This window comes from Camellia sinensis, chromosome 13 (assembly GCF_055761805.1).
Source record: "Camellia sinensis isolate YWXY chromosome 13, ASM5576180v1, whole genome shotgun sequence".
In the NCBI taxonomy this organism is placed as follows: Eukaryota; Viridiplantae; Streptophyta; class Magnoliopsida; order Ericales; family Theaceae; genus Camellia; species Camellia sinensis.
In genome coordinates this window covers 4,633,508-4,656,973 of record NC_138973.1, presented here as the reverse complement: position 1 = coordinate 4,656,973, position 23,466 = coordinate 4,633,508, and the positions used below count along the sequence as shown (strand labels likewise).

General features: G+C 35.3%; 1 protein-coding gene across 1 annotated transcript; it reads right to left on the bottom strand.

The window, feature by feature from the left end:
* Positions 1-356: 356 nt before the first annotated feature.
* LOC145805182 (uncharacterized) lies at positions 357-16,405 on the bottom strand. The gene is made up of 3 exons (XM_082900239.1): positions 16,079-16,405; positions 15,459-15,847; positions 357-426 (listed from the first exon to the last, which is right to left on the bottom strand). Exons 1-3 carry the CDS (start codon positions 16,403-16,405, stop codon positions 357-359), a joined length of 786 nt encoding a protein of 261 aa, XP_082756365.1.
* Positions 16,406-23,466: the final 7,061 nt, after the last annotated feature.

The window sequence follows — 23,466 nt, the reverse complement described above, 5'->3', positions numbered from 1 at the left end:
GTTTGGCTCCATAGGTAAGGGGATTGGACTATCAATCCTGTAAGTCTTACATAGCCCATGTTTGGTGGACAAAAATAGAAAGGGATTAGTAGTCCCATGGGACTATGAATAGCCTCACATAGGGGGATTAGCTTGGTTGGATTTTGGGTGGGAATAGGAAAATAGTGAAGGGATTGAGTCTATTTTATATAAAAATTTTATTTTATTTTTACCAAGTGCACCTGTTTGTTTTAATATTTGTTCTAATTTTTTTAATATAGAAATAATTTATTTATTTATTTTATATAAAATAATTTAACAATCCATCACTAATTATCTCTCACACTATCATCAAAACAAACACATTTTTACTTAATTCACTCGCTAACAATCTTCATATTAACAATCTCTTCACAAACAACCATTTTCCTAACAATCCCATCAAACCTAATATGCCAAACAAACGTAGTTCAGGAGTCAAAGTGATACTTTTCAATAGTTTAAAAAAAATTCGTGTAAATAATCCTATGAAATATGGTACAAATTTATTTTGGAAAAATTATTTGTAAGTCCTATTATAAAAACTTATTTAGTGTGAAATCTTGTGAAACTTTTTATAGAGTTTAAAGTCCTATTTAGATAGAAATGTATTCCATGAGATCCTATATTGTGTAAATCAATTGTAGTAGTGGATTATTATATCCCTACTTTGTTACATTATTGTACGTTTTATTCTCTCTCATATATGACGTTTGGTTTGGGATGTTACATAAGAATGGTCATTTTCCCCCGCCCCGCACCCGCACCCACACCCACATCCCCCGCCGTGCTCCGTACGGATTTTCTCCACCCCGATTAAGAAATGGAGGTGGGGATGAATTTTGCTTCCTCCACTCCGTTCCACCTGAACCCCGTCCCAATTATATTTACTATTAAATATATTTATATGTATATAATATATAATTTATTTATTTTTCATTATAATAAAGTTAAAACAGTAAAATATTATACTTAATATTAATTTTTATTCATTTATTTTCTATCTTGTATAATATAATTTTCATTAAGTATAAATTATTATTCATAATATACTATATTATCAATCATTTTTATTAATATTTTTATTTTTTAACTTAAAAAATTAACCCGCCTCTTGCCTCGCACCCACCCCGCTTCTATCACCCTCCTGATTTACCCCACCCCCGATATGATGCGGGGCAGGAGCGGATTTCTATTTACCCACCTCAAACCTAACTTGTGAGTATCCCTATATGTTACATTTAAAATGTTACAGTTGTTAATTGAAACTTTAAAATGCAAACAACATTGGAGTATGAGAATGTCACATTGGATTTGAGATGTTACATGTTACATGTTACATTTAAGAGATTACATTATTCATAATTCAACTGTGAAGTATTGAAATTTCATGTTGGGTTTGGGATGAGAAGCATATAGGAATGTTACGGTGGGTTTAGGATGTTACATGTTACATTTACGTTGGATTTGGGATAAGAAGCACATGAGAATGTTACGTTGAGTTTGGGAATGTTACATTGGATTTGGGATGTTACATGTTATATTTATGTTTTGAATTTCAAATTTCCAAACATATAGATATGACCACAATGTATGATAACATTAGATTTCTCATATATGGTATTACCATTAATCAGGTTATTTTGAATTTCAGAAACAAATGAGAATGTCACGTTGGGTTTAGAATCTTACATATTACATTTTCGTTTTAAATTTCAAAATTTCAACCATATGGATATGATTACAATTTATGGTAACATTGGATTGTCTATATATGGTATTGTCATTAATTAAGTTTTTTTGAATTTTAAATTTCTAACCATATACATATGATCACAATCTATGGTAATATTAGATTTTTCATATATAGTATTATCATTAATAAGGTTATTAATTAATTAAGATTAGAGGTAGATGTGTCTATAAGAAAACCACAGGACCTATTGGGTTATAAGTTTTTTCATAGGATCATATCCTGTATAAGTCTTCTAAATAAGACTTATAAATAATTTACCCTATAATTTAATGGTGACCATTCACTTTAAAATAAAACACTTATAAACATGATTTATATTTACAACAATATTACTATCACAACATTTTTATATTTTTTTGTATAATCTTTTATTTCCTGCATTATATCTAGATTAGATTAATTTAATTTAGATATATTTAAAAAGTATAAAATTTGTGGAAAAAAAAACTAAAAAAATCTATTGAATATAACAAAATAAGATAATGTATTAAATTTTAATTTTTTTATTTTTTTTGTATTTTAAAAAAATCACAAAATATTAAACTTCTTAAGTATATCTAGATTAGGTGTATCTAAAAAAATTTTAAAAAATTGTTTAAAATATTAAAACAATTCAATAAAAATAAAAAAATATGAAAAATGGAGAAACTCAATTTTTTGTGTGAGTTAAACTAAAGAATATGATTGTTATTTCCTTTGAAATAACATGAACAAAATATCTATATTATTTTATTATTTTACATGTATAAAGGTTAAAAGACAAATATGTCATTTTAATCTGACAGAGGGGTAAGGGTAATTTCTCAAATGTAAGGGGATCTGTATTAAATAAAAACATCAGGCGGTGTCAATGCAATTTATTCAAAAAATAATATTTATCAAAGTTTACAGAAAATACAATAAATATTACGTGTTTAGTATAATTATATTGAACTCCCTAAAATTTAAGGAAAGTACTATAGGTCCCAAATTTTCTACCGAACAAATGACCAAATGTTTCACATGGGTGTGGGGTCCACAAAATTGCGGACCCCACACCCATGTGAGACATTTGGTCATTTGTTTGGTAGAAAATTTGGTATCCTTAACATTACCCAAAATTTAATTCATATAATACTTAATTCTCTTTTATTAAAAATTCACTAGTTATATGAATAAAAAAAACTATGTTCTCATCTTTTTTTATATTTAAATATATATATTATTTTATTTTATTTTGTATTTTCATAACATTTTTTTTAAATTTTATTTTAATCTTAGTAAAATAAGATTGATATAAGAGGGATTTGTTGATAGACCTCTCACTGTCTAATTTGTCTTTCAAAAGGACAAGAATTATACATGTACTTTCAAAATCCCCTAATATTTTAAAATTTATTTATTTTACTATATTACCCTCATATCTATCATCTTTCCTATTAAGCTATCTTCACAATGCATTTCATAGTAAAATTTTACTCTAAATCAGAGTAAAATTTTATATTGTTAAGCAAATCAACATGTTTTTAATTAGAGTAAAATTTTATTTTAAATCGTAGTAAATTTTATCCTGATTCAGAGACTTAGAGTAAAATTTTACTCTGAAAGTACAATTTTACTCTGAATCAGAGTAAAGTTTACTATAATTCAAAGTAAAATTTTATATTGCTAAGCAAATCAACATGTTTTTTATCAGAGTAAAAAGTCAAATTGTACTTTCAGAGTAAAATTTTACTTTGGATCATAGTAAATTGTACTTTCAGAGTAAAATTTTACTTTGAATTATAGTAAATTTTACTCTGATTAGAGTAAAATTTTACTCTGAAGTACAATTTGACTATGATCTAAGGAGAGTATTCAAATTTTATCTATGTATATTTTCTATCTATCCAAATTTTTTGTGTGAATTTTCTATCTGTCTAATTTTCTACCTGTTTAAAATTTATATGTTCAATAACATCAATTTGTTCTTATGTAGTGAAAGATTTACAATCTGTACAAATCCTATATGGTCATCATCTCGAGAAGTTGTTCACCAAATCCTATTTGTTCATCATCATCATCAACAATATCAAAAAATTTAAAATAAATAAACAGATTTGTTGAACTCATCACCAAATCCTATATGTTCATGATCATCAACAACAACATATTCAAATTTGAGATAGATATTCAGATCTAAAGATGAAATTCAACAACAATAACAAGAAGAGAGTATGTGTGTGTGTGAGAGAGATCACCGTTACACTATATCACTCACTTCCAAATTTGATGAGTGAATGAAAATATATATATATATATATAGAGAGAGAGAGAGAACAACAAGGAGAGATGATGACGATGGGGCTAATCGACAGGAAGTTCTGGAGACGATGATGCGAAATCGTTGCGGTAGAGGTGCGCCTGCGTCGTAGCATCACCATTCAATCGAGTTTAGATGATAGCTTCGATGATGGTTCAACCAACTTCGACGGCTCTCGAGCAATCTAAGATTTGTAGAACTACTGAAAACAAGACAAAAAAGTAGAGGATAAAGATGAAGACGCCTGCGCTGCCGAATCTGCAGATTTGAACTTATCCACATCAGATGCTGTAGATCTGAGAAGTGTAACCACTGCCTTTGACGTCGACGATCCTCTTTCTCAGCTGTGTTTAGAGAGGGAGGAGAGAGATAGAGAAGGTGGGGAGAGGGTTGGTGGAGAAGGTGGGAAGATTTAGGTAAGGGCAGAATAGTCTGATAAAATATTTAAATAATAAATTTTGTCCTTTATGTAAGATTTTATAATTATGAGGGGGTTTAGAAAGTATAATTTTTTTCTTAATCCTTTTAATAATGAAAGGAAGGTAAATGGGGTTTATAACTAAATTTCCCTTGATATAATTATATCAAAATTATTATAATGTCATGAAACTACTACTCAATATTGTTTGATTATTTGTTACATGGACTTTGTTAACGTGTATGTGAGAAAAAATAATGAGTTCCAGTTATATTTATTGATATGAACTGTATTGTTTTGTATTTAACAATAAAAAAAATAAATAAAAGATTCATTTATATAATTTTACTCTAAAACTTTTAGGCTCAGCTTGGTTTAATTTTTAAATCATGTTTTGAGTTTTTGATAAAAGAAAACTTATTTGATTATGGGTTTTGAAAATAGTTTTGAGTTGTATTTTCAAATTTTTTTATTTTTTCTAAATATTTAAAAAAATTCTTAATTTTTCTTATTTAGGATAAATATTTTTTATTGTAAATATTTTTTTTAATGTGCACTGTATTTACTACATTTGTGCATTGTATTTTTTAAAAATATTTAAAAATTAAAATTATTTATTTTGTAATATTTAAATTTTATTTTTATTTTAAATATTTTTTTTATTTTTTATTTTAAATATAAATATTTTATTTATTTATTTTAAATATTTTAATTTTTTGAATACTTTTTAGGAAAATTTACCTATAAATCCTACTTTGTGGAAAGTTGAACCATTTAGTCTTAAGAGTTTTTTTCTGCACCATTTAGTCCCTTTTGTTTAGTAATGTTTGTTGAGTTGATTTTGAGTCTTTTGGAGTTTACATTAATACCCTTTGTGTGATTCGTTATTCCTAAATGAGGGATTCGGTGTGTTGGATGGGGATTTGGTAGGTGAGTCGTGGTGTTGGGGAATTTATATGTTTCCTGAAAATGTTTTCGACTCATTCACCGTTACAACACCCAAACAACTATTTTCCCATCCCAACCCATATAATTCCATACACACGCCTTAAAACATCAACGATTAAATCCCACGCACGCTGATCGGTACGTTCCACAACACTCATTTTGAACATATTAATTGACTTACCGTATACATTATTGTCTGCAAATACAAATACACATGAAAATTTTCAATGTTATTTAGTTAAAATTTCACAACACAACCTGCAACACATTTCAAAACACCACTTTACATACGTTAATCATTCCCAATATCGTACCAATAATGTTTGCTCAAAACTCTTAACAGTTTACACATACAAACACATCAATAATTTTCAACACAACATCAAACTTCCACATGTATCCCTTTCCTAAGCATGCACAGTAACATCATACTCATTACCGTAAACCCTGCCTCCGTTTCGACATACAGTTCAAAACAACAACACATCACCCCCAACCATTTTTGTTACTATCAATCAAACAAGTTTGCAAATCAAAACATGAATATAACACAGCACATACCTCCATTTCGCATTGTCATGCTTAGACGTCTATAGAATTAACACCTTTAACTATCGGCTTCTAATAACGACGTTTAATCCACAATACATCTTCACGCATACAATTACAATGTCAATGTCAACGATCCCTCTGCGCTTTCACCAAATGTGTTTACAATGTTCGAACCCACGGCAACAATTGTGAACATTCACATTAGGGTTCCCACAAATTACAGTTACCTTGCCCCAATTATTTCTGCCCTCTTCGTTTTGGAATGTAGGTTTCCTTTCCCAAATACCTCGATGTTCGTCGTTTTCACATCGACACCTCAAATGTTTCCATCTCTGCAACTTCACCACTTCCCAAGAAAGAAATAATAATGCAACACTATTAGGAAATGATGTCCCAGTTTTGTAATTTCACACAATGTGAATTTGTCACGACCCAAACCTGCCCCTATAGGTTTAGCATCGTAACTGGCCAGTAATCCTTGGATTACCGAAGGCCTCTGAATAGATTAACAAGATTAAGGGGCTAACGGAAGTAATTATATATATTTAGTTGTCCAATGAGCTGTGCTGACTTATAGGAAAAAAAATATAAAAAACTTTATATACAATAACCAAAAGTCAACTATGCATTATACCCACACACATTACAGTATTTTAAGTACAACCAGCAGAATTAAATCAAGTCATGCATATACATAAAACCAACAGAACTTGAACACAGGACACTTCGAGAACCTCCACGTGAGGCACAACGGTTGGCTGACAACGGATCACAGATCCAGACAAAAGCCTTCGGGCTTGAACTCCAGAATGCTCACCTATACATATATATATACAAACAGTGAGTTAAAACTCAGTGAATAACATTAAGGTAAAGAGGTTAGTGAACGAAATCAGAACATATCATAAGCGGAAAATAGATCATAGCATAATCATCCTCATATCAGAACATAATAATAGTATATCCCATAGAACACATCATAGAATGTCTTCCGACTAGAGTAATCGGTCCCGGATACCGATTAAACACATATCATCACAATGAAGTGGCTAACGAGATCTCGTAATTACTTGTATGTCATGGACCTGCATTTTCATGCCGTTCCCCATGACTTGGGACTATCTATGGATGCCATAATAGATTTCAAACTTGGAATGTTCGTTCACGTAAACAGATAACATTTCAGAAATCATAGCGTATCATATTTCATTTGGAACATAATTCATATAAACGTATCTTTACGATAACGTTACTCACAGTGGTTATCGCAAATGGTTAATCAATCTTCAGACATTGACCTACAATCACAAAAGTACATAGCACAACATATCTCATCATTACACGTTCACAGGGTCAACACAGCTTAACTTTCATTACGTTAGTTCTTGTTCAAACTTAGCACATTAATTAAAACACACACACACACTTGCAATCTCGGAACCTGGCACATTCTTTTCTTAGTGTGTTTCTAATTCATAACCTCATTATCAAAGCTCAATTAAGGCTTAGGAATGCCTAAGATGCAATGAGGATGCCAAAATATGAGTTGGAACACTTAGGTAAAATTTCTGAAAATAAGGTCCCCGCTCGAGCGTAGATTTCCTTGCTCGAGCGGAACTGCAAAATGAGAGGGGTCGCTCGAGCGTGACTTCCTTCGCTCGAGCGACTTGCAAATTTGGAAAAAGTACTGGTTGGTCATAATCCACGCTCGAGCTACAAATCCTACGCTCGAGCGAATTGTCAACATGCAAAGGGTTCGCTCGAGCGTCCAAGTGGTCGCTCGAGCGGAGAGCTCATGTTTGAAAAAAAATACTGAAAGCTCGCATTCTCTACTCGAGCACAGGTTTCCTCGCTCGAGCGGACTGTAAAAATCTGGGTTTTCAAAAATAGAGTTTGAGCTTCAAATGCTATTTTAATGGCTATGTTCATGCAAAGCTTGATCAAAATACTTGGAAAACTTTACTAAAACACAGATACATAGCCCTTTTCAAACCTTTAGCTCAAAACTCATGGATTTAGCAAATTTGAACTTGTCAGCTCATGCATGAAAGATTTTCAAATCATTTTCTTGCTTTCTTCCAAACATGCAAATGGTGATCTACACACTCATGAGTTCTGAAGCTATAAACATGATTAAAACTTACATGCATGCAAGGACTCTAAGAGCAAATCCCAAGACACGAATGAACAAGGTATAATCCTCCATACACATGCACACAAGCCATTTTCTTGCTCAAAGACCCAACTTCATTTCAATTTCATGAGAATGGTTCAAAGATGAGTTGAAATCATGATGTATGGAAGCTAGCTGCAGAAGATATGCTAAGGATTCTTACCTAGAGCTTGATTTCAGAAGTGTGGGAGTGAATCCTCTCAGTTTCCTTCCTCTTCTCCAACCTCTTGAGCTTACTCTCTCACTCTTTTAGCTAAACTCTCTCTCTCTCTCTAAGGTTAACTCTCTCAACCCAGAGAACTAGAGGAGCAAGAGAATGACACAAAGGCTCTCTCACTCGGCTAAAGTACACAACACCCACCTCACTTCTTGAGCACACTACATATGCGCACACACACATGCAAGCTTCCAACCCACACACAAGAATTTATCCCCTATACCCAACACTACAAAAATGCCTCAACACATTACACACTAAATCACATCTTGGATCATTAATAGGATTAGGTTAGGCATCATTTGTGCATTATTTAAATCAGATATAAGTAATCTTAATTTATTCAGGTTGGCACGAAATTCAATTAATCCAAAATAGTTCCCATCAAGGTTCCATTTACTCACATGCGATTTTTATCAAACCGAATCCATTTTTAATAAAATTTGCCATGGTGTTCTAAAAATTCCAAATAACACATTAATGTAACTAATTCCAATTTCAGATGCCGATAAGGCTTTCAATCTTTATATTAAAGTAGATTTCTAGACAGATATTTCCACTAGTAATAGATAGAAAGCCAAAAGGTCATGCAAATTACATAACAAACCCATAATTTATTTAATCCGCTTAATTAACATTCTTAATTACTAATTAGTAGCTAACTACGAGTCAGGGTTACTACAGAATTGACCAAATTTGCCCAATAATGTTCCAACTCACCCCCGCAATATATATGCCCTCAACGGTCAATTTACATATAATGGGACCTTTTAGTCTATAAGAAAACTTTCAGGACCAAACAGTTTATAATTTTTCAATTTGGGATTTATTAGTGCATCACCCATTACTTTTTATTTATTTTTAAAAAAATTTAAAAAATTTTGAATCAACCATATACATCTAAATCATAACAATTATTTGGTCAATACTTAAAAAAATAACAAAATATTTTTTTTGACAAAAATAAAAAGTATTTTTTCCAAAAATAAAAATAAAAATAAATTGGTTTTTTTTAAATAAATAATTAATTAAAGAGCAATATAAAAAAATTTTGATTTTTTTTTTTAAAAAACAAATAGAGTTTTGAAAATAGTTTAGTTATAAGTTTTGAAAAAAGTTTTTGAACTGAATTTTGAAAATTTTGTTTAGTTATAAATTTTGAAAAGAATTTTAATTTTTTTTGATATAAATCATGATTCTAATATATAAACCTTGTATGTATATATATTTTTCATTTCTATAACACGAATTGTCTTAGAGTATCTCTAATAAATTCTCCAAAAACCTATTGAAGTAAAATATATCGCAGTTAACGATATTTTATATTTTATTTTTTGTTTCCAACGCACGTTCCTTCTTGTTAATTACTTTTGTTGTTAAAATAGTTGCTAACTATGACTTCGAAAAGAGGAAAAGTTGTGATTTCTATAGTTTTTTTTTTTTTTGTAAATTGTCAATTTTTTTTTTCTCTTTAATTAAATCACACTCATACATAACTACTTTAGGCTCCGTTTGGAAAGAGCTATTTGGAGTTTTTTTATTATTTTAGTCACAAAAGACAAAATAGACTATTTTAGCCACAAAAAAAAAAACATCACATCCAATCTATAATCGTTACACTATTCTCTCACAAAAAAAAGTCAAAAAAACAAAAAAATCAAAGAGTTCTTCCCAAATCAAACTTTTTAGCCTAGGCTAAAATAGCAAAAAAAAACCAAAAAACCAACCCACTTTCCAAACAACACCTAAATACATTACACCGTTGGAACACCTATTTACTTCTTAAATTAACAAATATTTTTATTTATTTTTAGATAGGGGAACAGAGGATCTATTAGGCAAAACATCTGAATAAAAGTTAAAACAGCTAACACAAAATTATTATATTATTTTTTATCACTTTTTATTATTTAATATGTATTTTAAAGCACAAATTTAACTCATTACAAATGCCCTTATAAATCTATGAAGTATTTAGTTGTTGTTGTCCCTATGACTATGATGTAGAGTAGAAATAAAAATCAAATCAAATCTTAAGTCCCATCAAATGATGTAGTGTGGAGATAATTTTTTTAATTTTATTTTATTTGCAATTTTTTCTTTGGGTGCAATAGTCCAATAACAACTACTAGTAATGACATTGAGGGAAGAATTACAGCATTAACTAAAAAGGTGGCAAGCAAATTTTGTTGGAGCATTAATTATTAACCCACAGTAGTGTCAACCTTCAACCCAATGTAGCCCAAATCTTGAAGTAATAATAAACTCAAATGTAAAATATACATATATATATATATATATATATATAATAAATTGAGAGTTTTAATTCGATCATATGTTAAATAAAAAATATCATGCTATAATTTTATTTGTATTTAAAAAAATATCAAATTTATCTCTATTATTAAATTGATACATAACGACATGTTATGTGATGGTTCTCATCTCAACTTGTCTTGTCTATTCATTATCAATCCATTTCTAACATTATTGTACACTAGGGCCATGTTTGTTTAGGTGGACATGAGCTTGGGATTGGATTAATAGTCCAATAAAATTATTAATCCGATGTTTGGTTAAACAAGTGAAGTACGGACTAATTATTTTAAACTTGACTTTTAGTTAATCTAACGAATTCGTTGGATATACAATCCAACGAATTTGTAATCCCAGGATTATTAGTCATGGGAATACTAATCCAGTCCGCCCAAACAAACATGGCCCTAGGAGATGTAATAATAATAACAACTTGTTAAGCTCAGCCTTCTCTGTAGGATGACCATATATCGTTATCTACATCTAAAAACAGTTATAAAAATAAAAAGTAAAAAATTTCTAGCAAAATATTAGTTTAGTTATTGAAATTTTTTTTCAAATAATGACATAATTGATTGATATTATGAATGTTGAATAACAATGAAAATAATTGAGAGTATTATATCCATACTAAACAATTATACAATTAAATTAGTGAAAATTTATAACACTTTTTTTATTTATAAAAAAAACCCACACGAGAGCAACTACGTCATATAAAATTGTTTATTTATTTTTGTGTCTAACAAATCTCTAAACTGTTAAGGTTAATACACGTGTAAGAAAACTAAAAATTTTAAAATTTATTAATTAAGGATTGTTTTAAGAAATGTTAAAAAAATTGACTTTTTTTTTAATATTTATTATGAAATGACCTATAAAAAATAAAAAAAAATAATATAAAGCTTGGATTATATTATGAAAAGACATAAAGCTTTGGATTATATTATTTTAAAAAAATAAAACTTTTAATCCAAAGTTTTAAAAAATGTTGGTGATAATTACAAATAAACACTAGAAATTACAAAAAATAAAAGTTACAATGACTAATATAAGGGCTGAGGTGCGGAAAAATCGCTCTCTTTAAGGAGATTTAAGCCCTCTGCGGTTAGGCAAAGTCTCACACCGGTGCAGCAGAAAAACCTTGACTTGTCCTCCCCAAGATACAATAGCCCGACTAAGTCGTATGGTTCACCAATACTGCACAATTGGTTGAACCCAAAGCTTTATCACACACACCCTTTTTATTTGCCTGATAATCTCACTCAAGACATAACAATAAAACCAAAACTTCTTCACCCTTGCACCAAGATAGAACATTAGATCAAATATATAGGAGATAAGGCTTGGAGGTGCCTTGGTGGAACAGATGAGGACTTGGATGGATAAGCATGGTGGACCAAGACCAAGACTTTGGAAAATTACCTTGGAAGTCTTGGAGAGGATAAGAATTGGTGGACTTGATGAAGACTCGAAGAGACTTGGAGAGAAAGAAAAGAAAAACCAACCTATAATACATTATAATATTAAAATACCTGCTAACATTCCCCCACCTATTTTAATATTATAGGTAACAAGAAACTGAGATTATTAGGCAAATAAGGATATTATGCATCATGGTAGGTGTGCTCTACATTGAACATCCATTAGTGAAACAATAATATTTACTCTAGAGCCAATAGTATGCTCAGCATTGAACTATGACCACTTAAGGGAAATAAATAATTATTGCACACACATAATATTCCAAGTGTTCACAAAAGCTTTAAAAGTTAGCACATTACGGCCTTGTGCGATCATAGGATTCATGAGTGTATTCGAGAATTAGCCTAAATCTCATAGGTAGCGGTCCCACTACCACACTCATATAGGTGAATTCTGTCAAGGGTGTTCCTGTAACTATGACACCCCACTCAATAAGAGCTACAGAAATTCATTAAGAGTTTTTTTAATAACTTAGCCTCTACAATGTTACAGGTTAAATGCACTTACATCATAGGGATGGAAAAAAAGTAATTTAGTGCATTTCTCACGGCCATCATATGATCGTTTTTCTCATTGAACCCAGTTACAGGATCTCTGGTCGATGGGTTGAGTATCCTCATACATGGCTCCTACTATATTCAATGGGCTTCAACCCCATCCCCCTCGATGTATTCCAGACTCTATCTCTTGCTAAGGCCTTAGTTAATGGATCTGTAAGATTATCACCAGATTTAATATAATCCACATTTATAATGCCATTATTCATATAAGATCTCACAGTACTGTGTTTTCTTCTAATAGGTCTGGATTTACCGTTATAATAACAGCTATTAACTCGACCAATTGCTGCGGTGCTATCACAATGAATCAATATAGGTGGAATCGGTTTTTCCTAATAAGAGATTTCATTTAACAAATCTCTTAACCAATTTACTTCTTCACTGGCTGTAGCTAAAGCAATAAGCTCAGCCTCCATTGTTGAATTAGCAATAATGGTTTGTTTTTTCGATTTCTAACTTATAGCACCACCTCCCAATGTAAATAAGTAACCAGTGGTTGATAATGAATCACCTGACAAGGTATTCCAATCACCATCACTGTAACCTTCAAGTACTGCAGGATACTTATTATAAAATAAGCCATATTTTGTGGTACCAGATAAATATTTCATAATCCGCTCAATGGCTAGCCAGTGATCACTACCAGGCTTGCTAGTAAACCTGCTAAGTACTCCAACTGCATAGGCAATGTCAGGTCTAGTACAGTCAGTCGCATAACGTAAGCTACCAATCATACTAGCATATTCATTTTGATTAATTACATCCTCATCATTTTCAACAGGAAATAAACGCACATGAGGATCAAAAGGAGTAAGAACATACTTGCAGTTATAAAAATTATATTTTCTCAAAATTTTCTCGACATAATGCGACTGATCAAGAAATATACCATTATAGGTTTTGGTAATTTTTATTCCCAAAATATAATTAGCCTCACCAAGATCTTTCATATCAAAATGGCTACTAAGCATATTTTTAGTTTCCACGATGATATGCAAATTAGAGCCAAATATAAGTAGATCATCCACATAGAGGCTAATAATGACATGTGAATTCTCTTCAGATTTATAGTAAATGCATTTATCACATTCATTTGTTTTATAGCCATTTTCAATCATGCAGGAATCAAATTTCTCATGCCACTGTTTAGGGGCCTGTTTTAAGCCATATAGGGATTTAACTAGCTTGCACACTTTGCTTTCTTGACCGGGTTCCACAAAACCCTCAGGTTGATCCATACAGATTTATTCACCCAGGTCTCCATTTAAAAAAGCTATTTCAACATCCATTTGATGAATTTTTAGATCATGAATTGCAGCCACTGTAATTAATAATCTAATGGATATAACTCTAGTAACTGGAGAAAATGTATCAAAAAAATCAAGATCTGCTTGTTGTTTAAAACCTTTTGCAACAAGCCTTGCTTTATATTTATCAATAGTTCCATCCAGTTTAAGTTTTTTTCTCAAAACCCATTTACAGCCAATAGTTTTACAACCTGGTGGTAAATCTACTAATACCCAAGTTTTATTGGATAATAATGATTTCATCTCATCATTTACAGCCTTGTTCCAAAAAACAGAGTCAGGAGATGCCAAAGCTTCTTGTAAAGTTAATGGAGTTTCCTCCACATTAAAAACATGATAATCAGGGCCAAAATCTTTTTCTAATATGGCTCTTTTACTCCTTTTAGGTTCAAAAACTACAGTGTCTTGGTTTTGTAAAAGAGGAGTAGAGCAACCAGTTTCAGATAAAATATTTTCTTGATAATTTTGACCCCCACCATTTTTAGATTTAAAAGGAAATTTTTCTTCATGAAAAATTGTATCACCTGATTCAAAAATTATTTTGTTTTCCATATCAAAAAATCTATAGGCTGTACTATTTATTGCATATCCAAGAAAAGCACAAGTGGCAGTTTTCACACCTAATTTAGGTCTTTTAGGGTCCACAAGTCTAATAAAAGCTAGACAACTCCAAACCCTCAAATATCTCAAATTTGGCTTATGCCCTTTCCACAACTCAAAAGGTGTAACTTTTGTTTTTTTTATGTGGCACTCTATTCATAACATAACATGCAGTTAAGATTGCTTTTCCCCACAAATTTGAAGGAGCACCTGCTTCAATTAGCATAGCATTTGCTAAATCAGTTAAAGTTTTATTTTTCCTTTCTGCTACACCATTAGATGCAGGTGAATATGGTGGAGTAGTTTCATGGATTATTCCCAAAGACTGAGCAAACGAGTTGAATCCAAAAGATTCATACTCCCGGCCTCTATCACTTCTATATCTTTTAATCTTTTTACCGAATTGATTTTCAACTTCAAGAAGGAATTCTTTAAATTTTTCAAAAGCATCACTTTTATTTTTCAAGAAGTATACATAAGTGTATTTTGAAAAATCATCAATAAAAGTGATAAAATATCTATTTCCACCACGTGTTAAAATTCCTTCAAATTCACATAAATCAGTGTGAATTAATTCTAACAATTCAGTATTTCTCACCACACTTTTATGAGGTCTTTTAGTTATTTTTGCTTGACTGCAAATTTCACATTTCTCAAACTTATTTGTTAGTCTGGGAATTAATCTTAAACTACTCATGACTTTCACATATCGGCTATTAATATGACACAGACGAGCATGCCAAAAATTCATAGAAGACAGTATGTAAATAGAAACATGTACTTTCTTATTCTCAACATTTAATTTAAACATTCCATCACAAGCATACCCTTTCCCCACAAATATGCCTTTTTTAGTGATTACACATTGGTCAGATTCGATAGTCTGCTTGAAACCAGCTTTGTTGAGCAAACAACTTGACATCAAATTTTTCCTCATGGACGGTGTGTACAACTCATCTTTTAAGACAAGCACACGTCCAAAGGTAAAATTCAGCTCAACATCCCCATACTCGAGCACCTTGGTTAAACTGGAGTCACCAAGCATAACAGTCATCTTCTCATTAAAAGGAGTGAAATCTTTGAACCAATCTTTATCATAGCAGACATGCCTATTGGCACCAGAGTCTGCCCACCACTTTTTCAAAGATTGAACCATAAAAATATCTGTAATCATAGCCACAAATGGTTCCTCGATAACATTAGCCTGTGGTCGAGACTGTTGTTTCCGAAATTTGCAAGTTCGAGCAATATGCTCACTTTTGCCACACACAAAACATGTCACGTTTGTCAAATCTTGTGAAGGGGGTTCTTGGTTCCATTTCTTTTGCCTCAGGTAATTTTTATTTTGTGGCCTTCTAGTATTTTTTCAAATTTTCTTAACTGGCTTCAAGTGACTATTTTTATGAAATCGACCTTTAGGTAAAGTATTTCTAGAAGTTAAATTTACCTTTGCAGTGGAATGCTCATGTGTCATAAGTGCATCTTGTCCTCGTGCTTCCTCTTCCACCCGAATCCGTGTGATTAGAGTCTCCAAGGACGTCTCTTTTTGCTTGTGACGCATTGACTTCTGGAACTCCCTCCAAGATGATGGAAGTTTGTCAACAATACCTGCTACAACAAGATTGTCTCCAATTTTGATGCCTTCAGATTTAACTTTAGCTATTAACATCTGAAAATCTTGAACTTGCTCCACCACTGATTTTTCATCTATCATCTGATAGCGGAAAAAACGACTTGCAGCATATTTTTTTAGCGCCTGCCTCTTCAGTGTCATATTTTTTCTGCAAGGCTTTCCAAATTTTCTTAACAGTAGTGTAAGTAGTATCATAATAATCATAAAATTGATCTGAAAGACAGTTCAAAAGATAGTATCGATATTTATACTCATCTGTGTTGTATTTCTCGATTTTTTCAAGATGAGCAGCATACTCCTCGTCGGCCATCTGTTCAATGGGGACTTTGTCCGAATTTTTCTCGGTCAGGATATAGGCCACCTTGAGGAGACTGAGGTAGAAAAACACCTTGCCTTTCTATCTCTTGAAATGAGCTTCCTTGAACCGAAAGGGCTTGTTGAGATCGCCGGTATTCTCGTTGGGCTTCTACAGTACTGGCTCCATGGATTTTTGCTATTTGAATCTCCTTAAACTTGTTGGTGATAATTACAAATAAACACCAGAAATTACAAAACATAAAAGTTACAATGACTAATATAAGGGCTGAGGCGCGGGAAAATCGCTCTCTTTAAGGAGATTCAAGCCCTCTGCGGTTAGGCAAAGCCTCACATCGATGTAGCAGAAAAACCTTGACTTATCCCCCCAGGATACAACAGCCCGACTAAGTCGTATGGTTCACCAATACTGCACAATTGGTTGAACCCAAAGCTTTATCGCACACACCTTTTTTATTTGCCTGATAATCTTACTCATGACATAACAATACAACCAAAACTTCTTCACCCTTGCACTAAGATAAGACATTAGCTCAAATATATAAGAGATAAGGCTTGGAGGTGCCTTGGTGTATATGAAACGGATGAGGACTTGGATAGATAAGGATGGTGGACCAAGACCAAGACTTTGGAAACTTACCTTGGAAGTCTTGGAGAGGATAAGAATTGGTGGACTTGATGAAGACTCGAAGAGACTTGGAGAGAAAGAAAAGAAAAAATCAACCTATAATACATTATAATATTAAAATACCTACTAACAAAAAATAAATAACATTTCTTGCATATAAAGCTTTATAATCCAAAGCTTTATAAATTTTTTAAAAAATAAAAAATAATGTAATCCAAATAATATAACACTTCTTACAAGAGGCCTAATTTTCCCTTTTGTTGCAAGGCAAAGCTTACCATGGAGAGAGAGAGATTAGTTAGAGGTTGACATAAATGATTTTCTTTTCCACATGAATAATGGGAGATGACAGTCAATCCCACTACGCTGGAATTCTTGACTACTTTGCAATGAAATTGATTCCCGAGTTCTCAAAATATACTTAAAAAAATAAATAAATAAATAAATTATAAATATATTTTTTTTAATTTGTTTAAAGTATGGATTGTCTTTTATAATTTAAAAAATTATAAATATCTCTTTATTAGTATTTTTTATTTAACAAAATTAATTAAAAAAATTAAATTCATAATTTCTCTCCTATATAATAATAAAATTCCTAAATTATTAATTGAAATATATTTCTAATATCATTAAAAACTGTTAATTGACTTGATAATTTATTAATAAAAGAGACGATTTGTTATAAAATTAGAAACCTCAGGGGTGAAATGTAATTTTCAAAATTACATGGGGTGATTTATATTTTAATCAAATCTCAGGAGGTGTATTTGTAATTTATCTAAAAAAAATATAAATTAAGTGGATAAAAAAATAGTAAGTAATTTTTTTCATATAATTTTCACTTTTATTAGAGAATAAAATTTGAAAATTAAAAAATATAATTTATGGTAATTATTTTTGTTAAACTTCTTTATAATTTTTCTAAAAAAAAAAGCCGGAAAATTCTTTTAACTCATAGTGAGACATCGGATCAAATTGTACAAATAGCCAAGTAGTTTCAGTAAAATTTTTAGTTAGATACTTAGGCCTCATTTGACAACCTTTGTTTTAGTGTAAAAGTTACTATAAATTTTTACATCACTTTCTCTATTTTTTTGTATATCTTTTCGTAAAAATTTAAAAAATTACTAAAATAGCATATTCCCAAACAAGGTCTTACAATTCAATTTAAACATATATACAGTTTTCCACTGTTGCAATATGATCCCTCTATCCAACTCTTTCAATAAAACTATAATCATAAACTTATTTGTGTTGTTTGGTTTGTTTTTCAGAAAAATTTTTGGGAAAAATTCTCTACAAACAAATTTTCAAGAGTAATCAAGCCAAACAAATTTTTCTAAAAAAAATCTCAAAATTTTGTTTAGTTACTTACTTTTCAAAATCACTCTCTCTCATACACATCAAATCAATCACTTTTTTTAAAATTCTCTTCCCAAAACAATTTTCTAAAACCATTTCTAAAAAAAGACAAACTAAACAAGTTTTCATTCTTTTTATCTCAAAAACTACTTTACAAACACAAACCAAACACACCTATTATCTTCTTCCCACTGTTCTTGTTCACCTACTTTCCATATTATTTTTGTGGTTTTATTTCATGTTTATACTTTAATAGTAGCTATTTTACATATTAGTTAACTGAATTATGAATCAATGGATTTTTAGTATTTGTAATACTTTTTTGAAATTATTGAGTTGATTGAATTTTTTAAAAGTTATTCTTGACTTTTGCCTTGCTTCAATGAATCCATTATCTTTTCTCGTCGCCTCACGTTTAGGCTTGCATATTATGTTAACTAAAATGGTGGCAATAAATCTCAAATAAATTATCAAATATTCTACACAATAGTCAAACTAATTCATTTGGGGACTTTAACATTGATAAGGTTCTGCCTCCCAGGTGGATGGGTCGGACTGGTCCAGGCTCTTCAGACTCTGACTCAGGGTGATGACTCCGTCAAATGACCTTATTCTTGTCCTTCTATCCTTGCTTATATTCTTTGGTTATCATTTTTCCTGTCTCTTGTGACGTGCTTCCTTTCGCCGAAAGCCTATGCCGTAGCTTACCTTGTTCAGGGTGATGGGGGCTCTGTTCCGGCGGGGGGGTGCTGTCGTAATAAATGCTGTGATGGGATGCATTAATGGTGATGTGCTGTGATAATAACTCTGCAGATCTTTGTCTGCTGATGTGGCCCGTGTCCCACCTGCCATGTGCCCAAATGCCATTGGCCCTCCATGTCTAGATGGCCTCCAGCTGTCCTGGGCTTTGCCAACCGGGTTATATCATTGGTCCCAAGCGATGGGTTTGGGGTGGTTTACTGTGGGCCGTATGCCTTGTGGGCCTATCTATGTCAGTAGTTCCCCATTTCCGAGTGCAGCTTTAGACCAACGAAGGGAATAGTAATAAGGAAGAGAAGTGTGAACCGAGTGGAGAGGCCGACTGGAAGGCGTGCCGACCACAAGGGTGACTGGGCGGGAGAAACTGACCGCGAGGGTGGCCGGGGAGGAGGGGTCGACCGTGAGGCTTGCCGATCGCGAGGGTGGCCGAGCGGGAGGGGTCGACCGTGAGGCGTGCCGACCGCGAGGGTGACCGAGCGGGAGGGGTCGACCGTGAGGTGTGCCGACCGTGAGGCGTGCCGACCAGGACGGTGCGGGGCTCAAAAATGTGTTGATGTGAAATGGAAATGACAGGGTAAGGGGAGGGGACAGTGCATCGTGGCCACACACGTGGCAGTATCGTGGGGGGAAATGAAGCGTTGGAGCAGAAAATGAAACGATAGGTCACGGGGGGTTTTGAAAAGGCGGTTTTGGCGGTTGATTTGAAAGGTTTTGAAACGGGCGAAAATTAATGTGGATCCATGGATTACGGGTAAAACCGTAGGTTTTTGGTATAATGCGTTTCACCTACCTTTGTACAAAAACTCAAAATATCCAAGTGTTAACTCCTTCACGGCGTGCGACATATCTGTGTAGCATTCTTTCAACTTCCTTGCGTCTGCGTCAGAAGTGTTTTGTGAGCAAGCCCTAGAAATGGCACAAGAAGAAGTAGTTAATGTGAGGGTGGACCCGTTGGGGGATGATGATGGGGAGGAGTTAGCAGCGCAGTACAGGACGGAGGCGTCGGCCCTGATATTGGCCCCAAAGCCACTAAACCAAGTGGAGTCTGAGCAGTGGCACACTAAGGCAAACAAATCCACACTCACGGTGGCAGATTTGGAGGCGATTAGGGAGCGGTACCAGATTCCGGTGGAGGTAGATTTACGGCTGCCAACACCAGAGGAAAGGCCGTCTATGGTGAAGCCAGGGGAGTTTTCCCTGTACGAGGAGGCGCTAAAAGGGGGGATGAGGCTGCCATTGCCTCAAGTGGTGGTTGACGTGCTAAATCGCCTGGAGGTAGCGCCGGGGCAGTTGATTCCCAATGCGTGGAAGATCTTGCTGTCTTGTGCGAGTGCGTGGCCGAAGGCGAATGGGGGGGAGGCCATGACGATAGACGAGTTCTTCTCATGTTACAAGGCGTCGGGGCAGCAAGAGACTTAGGTCACCCTACAGGCGGTGATGGGGAGGGGATTGGTGGCGGGGCTGCCTACGTCGATCAAGGGGTGGCGGCCAAGGTGGTTCTTCGTGCCAGTTAATGGGGGGATGGGGGTGCGTACCATCTGGAAGGTGCCAACCCGGTCGATGGAGTCGAGACTGGGGGCGGTGGCGGAAGAGAGGGTGAAGAGAGTGAAGGAGTGGAAAGAGAAAGAGAAGGCCAAATGGGATGATCTTGTCCAGCCGTCTGCACTGTTTGAGGCGGGGCTGGGACCGCAGCCGAATGGTGGAGACCTCGGCCGGGCGGAGTTGGAGGAGAGGAGAAGAGCACAGGAGGTAGAGGATCGAGCCGTGATGGCCAAGGCCGCGAAGTTGATAGAGGCGCAGAAGGACCGACCGCCTCAACCAATCTCGCGGGAGAGGATCCGACCGCGCCCCAGGCCGTTGGGGGAAAAAGACTCAAGCAGCTTTGAGCCGCGGCCGCCGCCTGTAGACCCTGTAAAAGAGAAGGCCAGAGAGGTGGTGGCGGCTCTGAAAAAAAAGAAGGAGAAGAAGAAGAGAGGTGCCCCAGAGGAAGCTGTGGAGGAGTCTGGGGCCAAGAGGGCGAAGGTGGCCCCAACGGAGGTGGAGGTCCCTGCGGCAAAGGACGCCTCAGAGGTGGTGGAGATCATCCCAACGGTGGAGGTTGTAGAGATTGCTCCACCAGTACAAGTGGAGGCTAGGGTGGGTGAGGCGGCGCCGAGCGGGAGGGAACAGGTCCAGAGGAGGCCTGACCCCCAGGAAGGAGGGGTTCGTGTGGCTACGGCGATTTATCATGCGCGCGCGGTAGCTGGAAGGTTGAAGGGAGAAGAAGGCCTAGCTAGGGCGGGGGCAGACCGCCTAGTGAAGATTGTGGATGAGGGAGCTCTGCGCGCGGCATCTGGGTATAGTGAGGCCGACCTGCTGAGGGGGTTATGCTTCGCCCAAATGGAGGTAACTACCTTAGCGGGGGCCCTTCTCAGGAAGGCTGGGGCTGCCAAGTTGAAGGCTGAGGAGGCCAGGGCCCAGTTGGCCAAATTAAGCAAGGACAGTGCCAACTGGAAGACTGCTCATGCCGATCTGCCAGCAGTCAAGTTGGAACTAGAGGACGCACGCCGTAAGGTTGTGTCGCTCGAGTTCCAACTGGCTGGTGAACAGAAAAAGTTGGAAGAGTCTGAGAGGGCCTGCGCTGTGGCAATCGAGCGGTATGAAGAGGCCATGACCAGCAATGAAGAGCTGGTCAGGCAAAAGGATGAGGCGGACTCCAGAATTGGAGATCTGCTGAAGGAGTTGGGGGAGGAGCGCGCCAGGGCAGAGGAGGAGAGGGGGAGGCTTCTGAGGGAGTGGGAGATGGAGAAGACGAAGGCGGCGGCGGAGCTGGAGAATCTGAGGAAGGGGGTGGAAGAGGAGAGGGCGGCGGCGGCGGCGGCGGCTGGAAGGGGGGCCCTGCAAATGGAGCTGGACGAGGAGAGGGCGAAGGCGGCGTCTGAAAAGGCGGCCTACCCTGACCTATGCGTCGCAGCAGTGGAGTAATATAAAGGGTCCCCCGAATTCCAGATGGTGGTGGACGCTGCTGTCGCCAGGAGTCTGGCTGGTCAAGAGTCTGGGGGGGTGGGCCCATCAAGGAAGACTGCTGGAGGCAGGACAGAGGCAGAGGTGATTGAAAGCTTCCAGCGGTCAGACTTCTATAAGCACGAAATGGCTGAGTTCTGGGACAGTGGTTGGAAAATGTTCAAGCGCAGAGCTGAAGAGCTGTTCCCACACTTGGACCTTAGTAGTGTGACAATAGGCGAAGATGATGTGGCCCAGACCCCCCTGGACGAAGGCGTTGAAGAAGAGGATCTAGCATCTAGCGAGGAGGAGTAGCCAGTGAGGAGAAAAACTGGGCGTGCTCTGTGTGTTTTTTTTTTTTTTTTTTTTTTAAAAAAAAAAACTTGTAAACACATTGTAAAGGAATGAGTAAATGAATGAAGGTATGGAGAGTTTTAACTGTAATGAAGTTGTGTACAAAGATTATTTAATTGTAATAGATGAATGTATAGCCAGTTGAATTTTGTTTATTTTGCTTATGTTGCCAGCATGGGTGAAATGTTGTGGTTAAGACTGGCCAGAAAGATTGGGTCAATAGAAATATCGTGTAATGTGAAAGTTAAACATCACGAATGAAATGTTTATTTTGCGGAGTGCGATCGGAGTTGTATGAAAATTGAAAAGATAATGGAAAAAGTGAAGTAGGAGGCAGGTTGTAAATTGTAACTAAATAGTTGGCAAATAATCTGATCATTAGATGAAATACGTGAGAGTATGTGGAGAATTTAACTAGGTAAAGACGTGATCCTGGAACTGTGAAGAAGCTTCAGAATGTGACTAAGTGTTGAAAATATGGTTCTGCTGGGCATTGAAGTGTTCAGTCAGGCTGAGGCTTTTGAGGTGCTCAGTCTGGCAGGGGCCTTCGAAGTGCTGGGTCTGGCCGAGGCTCTGAAGTGCTCGGTCTGGCCGAGGCTTTTGAAGTGCTCAGTCTGGCTGAGGCTTTTGAAGTGCTCAGTCTGGCTGAGGCTTTTGAAGTGCTCAGTCTGGCTGAGGCTTTTGAAGTGCTCGGTCTGGCCGAGGCTTTTGAAGTGCTCGGTCTGGCCGAGGCTTTTGAGGTGCTCGGTCTGGCCGAGGCTTTTGAAGTGCTCGGTCTGGCCGAGGCTTTTGAAGTGCT

Coding starts and splice junctions, on each gene's coding strand:
- LOC145805182 (XM_082900239.1), bottom strand. CDS start 16,405: ATGACACTGAAGAGGCAGGCGCTAAAAAAATATGCTGCAAGTCGTTTT. Junction 15,848..16,078: donor ATGAGCATTCCACTGCAAAG/GTAAATTTAACT, acceptor CGGAAACAACAG/TCTCGACCACAGGCTAATGT. Junction 427..15,458: donor GGCATATTTGTGGGGAAAGG/GTATGCTTGTGA, acceptor TTGGCATATTAG/GTTTGATGGGATTGTTAGGA.